At 37.4% G+C, this 6,000-nt stretch overlaps 1 protein-coding gene across 11 annotated transcripts in view; it reads left to right on the top strand.

The window, feature by feature from the left end:
- Positions 1-241: 241 nt before the first annotated feature.
- cadpsb (Ca2+-dependent activator protein for secretion b) overlaps positions 242-6,000 on the top strand; it is a 94,509-nt gene continuing 88,750 nt past the window's right edge. For 10 of the 11 annotated variants that reach the window (XM_077198183.1, XM_077198182.1, XM_077198180.1 and 7 more), the window contains exon 1: positions 440-1,058. In XM_077198183.1, the coding sequence (XP_077054298.1) occupies positions 720-1,058 (339 nt within the window). In that variant the 5' untranslated portion in view covers positions 440-719. Of the gene's footprint in view, positions 1,059-6,000 lie in introns of all 11 variants that reach the window. The other variant, XM_077198179.1, reaches the window with a different exon arrangement.

Raw genomic sequence — 6,000 nt, 5'->3', positions numbered from 1 at the left:
GTGTTAGTTAACACATTAACTAATGTTAACAAATGAGATCGAAGTGTAAAGTGTTACCATACATAGACTAAGTTTTATGGTTTACGGAGATTCAAATAATTATATAAATAGTTCAAATATTTGATAATGACTGCCATTTGTAGCCTAACTGTTTTTAGACTAAAAAACAGTTCAATGACGCAAACATACATGTAATTCGAAATATATCATATGGTGATGTGGTAGGCTATTGTAATATGGCAAGTCCCTGTTTTGCGAAAGAGAGACAGTGGTCAGATGAAATAACAGCACATTCTCGGTGTCAACCATCCTCACCATTTTTGCGACCGAAAGGACCCGCTCTCTCATTCAGCACCGCGGACAGCGCCTGCGTCTCACGCGAGCCTCAGCAGGAAGTGGCCATCATTCGCTCTTTTCATCGCGCGCGCCCCTCCCACCCCCTTTCCTCTCGAGTCCCTCGCAATGACTGGAGAACGGAGGCACAGCACAGAACACGTATTCAGCAGTAGCATCTTTACTCTGGTCGAGTGAAGAGATTGCAGTGTCTGCTTCCGCACCCGAAGTGTGTCAGGATATTCCAAATTCATCTACAGTCGACCAGCCCATCTGAATGCCGAACACTACGTCAACAAACTGATACCTTTCCACGCCGTAAATATCCCATCGTGCGTTTAGTTCGCTTGTACGGTTAAGGCGAGCGCTGCCCGAGAGCAAACAAAATGTTGGATCCATCCTCCAGCGAAGAGGAATCGGACGGGATAGTGGAGGAGGAAAGCCGAGAGGTGATGGCTCCTCAGTCCGGATCCATTCGCATCTCCCCCAGCAGGACCAGCGAGAGCTCCGATAGGCTCCAACCCACCAGCCGAGGCTCCAGCGCGCGACCATCCAGCCCGAGCCCGTCGGCCGTCAGCGAGCCAGAAAAGGAGGACGTGGAGAAACTGCAGAGGGAAGAAGATGAACGAAAAAAGAAGCTGCAACTCTATGTCTTTGTGATGCGATGCGTCGCCTATCCTTTCAACGCCAAGCAGCCTACCGACATGGCAAGGCGACAGCTGAAGGTAAGAGCATGAGGTGTCCGGGTCTCACCTTGAGAAAAACGTTATGCATCATAATGTTCCTTTTATGTCATGATATTATCAGGAAACATTGGATAAAATACCCTTGCATATGTAGGGTGATATTACTCATAGAGTGAGGGAACATTTGTAAAAAATCACCATATCTTTCATGGGACACCTACAACCACAGTCTTCATTGTCAGTCTTTTTTTTAAGCTCAGAAGGTCCTGTCGCGAGCCCCCCAAATTCGTGCACATTCGGTCAAATTCGGTCGCACGAGACGAGCTCTAATTATAGATATTCTTCAAGAGGCTGATGGACCAAAATAAAGCGGTGTCATTGCCGTAGTACAGTCATGTGACTCGTTCACATTGGAAGTCCGTGGTTGTGTGCAGTCTTGCGGCCATAGGATATTCAGTTCCTTTTGCGCCATCTCTCGCGCCACTCATTCATCTTCCAAGGTGACTTTTGGCGTAACAAATGCGAACGCTGAATCCACTGTTCAGAAGGTCAAAGAGCATTACGAACGTATTTGTCATGTCACCTGATTTATGTAAATATTTAATCGTATTTTTACGAGTTAATTTTTACGCGATTATTTAATTAAGGCATTTTTACTCAAAAGCCTGTTGATAAAAAAACAAGTCTAAATGAAATGCAACAATTCTAAGGTGTGTTTAGAAATTACTCTAAGAGTTTTATTTACAGACTATTGACTTGAGACTGGAAGAAACGAAAGAAACCTGTTTCAGTTACTAACATAAAAATGTTTCCTTGTTCAGAGAGGTAGCTTTCAGAGGTCCAAACCAATTCCCCTCAGTTATTGATCCAAGCTATTCACAACATGCTCTGAAACCAGAGTTAACAGCTATTACTGCTATAGTAAGTGACGACACTCCAGTCTTATACTTACATTCTTATCATATTTGCTTCCATGCACTTTTAAATAAATTAAGAAATAGCTAAAAGCTAAAATTTTGACAATTAAAAATTACAGTTCTAGAAAGACTGTTGTCAGAGTATGGATTTGACTGGACATTATGTTAGTGTTATTTTCATAGTATATGTAAAGAAAAGAAAAAAATATATGGAAATTTAAATTCAGGCATATATGTGTAATGTTTAAATATAACATTTTTAAATAAAAAGCACATTGTCAACGTAGCTGTAGATTTGGTTATGCAATATGGCTTTGTCAGATGAGAACACAAAAGACTCATTGAAAAGCTACGGATGTATGAGTCCCAAATTATTATTCAATGCTAGGCAGCATCACGTGAGTTCGAAGAGGTCTTTATAGACGTAAAAGCTGTGATCAATAACATTGTATTGGAATACCTACTGTTTGTCATTACAAGATGTCAACGCTCTGATCTTCACAATGCGTTCCGGTTCAGTCAAGTAAGTCAGGGCTGGTGGTATTTGGGTCGTTACAATGAATCTCAGAGTTGAGTCACTTTTGAGGTCCTTTAGGTTCAATAGAATCACTGCAGTCAATCACTTCAGTGACTCAGAATCATCCGTGTGAATCATCGACATGAAGGACGTCTATCAAGAACAGGGTCAAAAGAATGTTATAACTCAGTTTTTTGTTGACTGCATTTAAGACAGCACTAACATCATTGAGATGAACATTATGGTGAATGGTAAAGATCATTGGCTTTATTAAAAACAACTTCTACATTCTGTAGATGCATGCACCATCAAACCTAAGGTAAATGGTATCAAGATTCAACAAAGTGATGCTGAAGCAATCTTTTGTGCATCAGGCTATCTTAGGGTTGAATAGGACACTTCAAAAATTAAAAATCAAGAGTATAAGCAAAAGTGTTGTAGTGTTGTAATTGTATAAGAATAGTATAGGATTGTAAGGTGTAATGTAACATTTAAAGGTGTGAGATTTTTGTGTAAATTGTTTTGTGTGGATTAAGTGCAATGTTTATTGGATGTTGATTGTTATAAACATAGATAATGTCATGCCAGAAATATGTCAGATTTGTCTGACATTGAAGTATTATATCATATTCCACTATGGTAGTTTTTTGATTAACTTTTCCCAATAGAATCCATTCAGTGAATTCGGTAAAAAAATTAAAAATAGGATTCAGTTAGTTGCTAAATGAATGGCTTGATGTTTACTTGTTTACTCACTAAATATAAATCTGAACATAAACTCATTGTATATGACAGTCGAAAAATAAAAAAAGACCTGCATATGTACACATTAACTCCCATTTATTATACAAAATAACATACTAAAGATAAAAACAATAAGTTCAAACTATCAAAAACACTGTATTTGAGGTTTTTCTGTGGAGCGCCAGATGAAAAAGGTAATTTCATGTTAAGAAATAGCAAAAATTATATATACACATTAACATTTTGGGGTTAAGATATCATCACTAAAAATCACAATTACACTTTTTTAATCTCTTTAGGCTGCACTAATTTATTTGCAGACAGCTTGACTAGTAGTTTTATGAGTGCTTATTCAGCTAATGTGATATCAGAGGAGTTCAGGGGATTGAAGGTAATGGCTAGCATATGTCTCATTAAGTAATCACATTTTTTCTATCTCAAAGAAAATCAAATCTCCTTTGTGCATTATTGCTTATGTGAATGGGGCGGCTTGATCTTCTTTCTCTGCTATTTGACTGCAAAAGCAGGTAAACAATATATGTCCTTCATCAGGTTAATGCTCACATGTTGATTATGATGTTGCCTAAAATGTTATGTTATACTATAAAGACAATTTCGTCTTGCAGGTGATTTTGTTGCAGGGAGAATGACGCATCTTGTGCTTCTATTCTGAGTCATTATGAAAGTTCTTAAAGGGATAGCGCACCTAAAAATGTAAATTCTGTCATAATTTACTCACCCACATTTTGTTCCAAACACATTTGAATTTCTTTCTTCTGCTGAACACAAAATAAGTTATTTTAAAGAATATGGGTAACCAAATAGTTGATTGGCCCCATTGACTTTCATAGAATAAAAAATAATTATATGAAAGTCCATGTTTGGTTACCGACATTCTTCAAAATATATTCTTTTGTGTTCAGCAGAAGAAACAAATTCATACCCGTTTGGGACAACTTGAGGATGAGTAAATAATGACTGAATTTTCATTTTTGGGTGAACTATCCTTTTAAAGGGGCTATATGTAGAATTCAGAAACCCTTGTTATTAGTGCACCACTGGCCGTTAAGTGAACTGTAGCCAGCAACTTATTGCTCGTGCTTGTGCTGAACGTGATTCAAGGCCCTAATATACCCACGGCGAAGTTCTTTTTGGTTCTTCACTTAGAAGTTATATACCAACATCCCGATGCCGTCCAGGCTGCCGAAAGTGACGTTTAGATGAATATGTAAATATTTGCTGTGCACTTTCCTCTCAATAACAAAATAATCACACAACAAAAACGACAGCAGTGAGAAAGCAGGAGATAGAAAGCATCTGATCTTAGCGATATGGATATGTATTTTTTTTACATTTTCGGTATAAGCTGTTCACGCATTGACAATAAATGCCATTAATACATATAAAAATACATGAATTCTTACAGCCCATTTAAAGGTTAACTAAAGCATTGCTTTGGACATTATAATCTATTATAATATAATATTTTCTCCTTTGGTTATAAATGACATCATATGTTGGGAATATCATTATTAAATTTGCTGTCAATTTTACATCATACTCTTGGGCTGTACTCTTACATCCATTCTCTAGAGTGTAGCTGCTGGCTAATAACAAAACTTATTCGATTTTTGCTCATTTGCAAAATACCTTGAAGCATCCTAGTATGCAGTTAGTGTATACTGTGGAAAGCAATCAAATCCAGAATTAGATTTCAAATCTTTGTTCTTCTAAAAGGCGGCCTTCCTAGTTTGTATGAGTTTTTTCATTTAAGTTTGGTGCATCTGAAGGGTTATCATGGTTCACGTCTCCAGCAAACTGCTCATTAGTCAGCCGTTGTCTGCTCAGGCAGTCCATTATAAAATTCAATAATGTTGAATGACAGCCTCATTGTTTCTATAGCATGTGAATCACATTTCATTCTCCTAGTTTTTAGTCCAGGAGGTCACTTTTACTGTTGGTTTTGCCTTAGACTAATTTGTATGCTGTCATCAGCGTCCCCTGTACTCACCCTGGATCTGCTCTCATGAGCCTCTGGTCTGGGTCGAAAGCCCTTGCTTGAACACCGGATGATACAGGCACACGATAGAGATCTCTCAGCAGTTTTGATCATTGGCCTTGGGGGAGGATAGACTTTCAATTATCTGTATCCTTCCCGTCTTTGATTTCATCACTGATAGATGGTAGATGTCCCTCCATTTCTGCAGATAAGGTGGGACTCTTACAGAGACTCTTACAGACTCTCGACCCTCTAGCTTTTTGTTTGCACCTATAAACTGAAACATTAAGATTTTCATCAGATCAGTGCATACAGTGTGTACATCCCGCTGAGGTATCACTCCTCGCAGAGTAATACTGATGGTGACAGCTTTCAAGGGCTCGTTGTCTTTTACTTAGCTTGCTAAGCAAATCTTTGTGTCATTTCAGATGAATTTATCTGCTGATGAGGTCTTCTTTCCTGCCCTTTTCTCCTTTAGCTTTATTTTCATCTTTCTCTTCTTCTGTGTTTTACCTAAATACCTGCTATTTTAGGTCGCAATTACATGTTTGTGTAATAGGATACGCTTTTAAAAGATATTAAGGTTGGAAACTGTAGCTATTTATTATCAAATTTCAATAGGCCTATAGTAATTTCAACTGACATGTAAAGTAAAAATATTGCATCATATATTATATTTTGAAAATATCTTATAAAACATATATATAAATAAAATATAATAAATATGAATAATTAAATGTATTATAAATATACAACAAAGTTAGTTCTGGTTCTTGTATTTCATACTTTTTTTCAGCGACTATT

The sequence above is a fragment of the Siphateles boraxobius genome, unplaced genomic scaffold, assembly GCF_051911475.1.
Source record: "Siphateles boraxobius isolate OS27281-9 unplaced genomic scaffold, OSU_SipBor_1 41, whole genome shotgun sequence".
In the NCBI taxonomy this organism is placed as follows: domain Eukaryota; kingdom Metazoa; phylum Chordata; class Actinopteri; order Cypriniformes; family Leuciscidae; genus Siphateles; species Siphateles boraxobius.
Note: the sequence above shows the minus strand (reverse complement) of the source record. Positions and strands in the feature narration are given on the sequence as shown.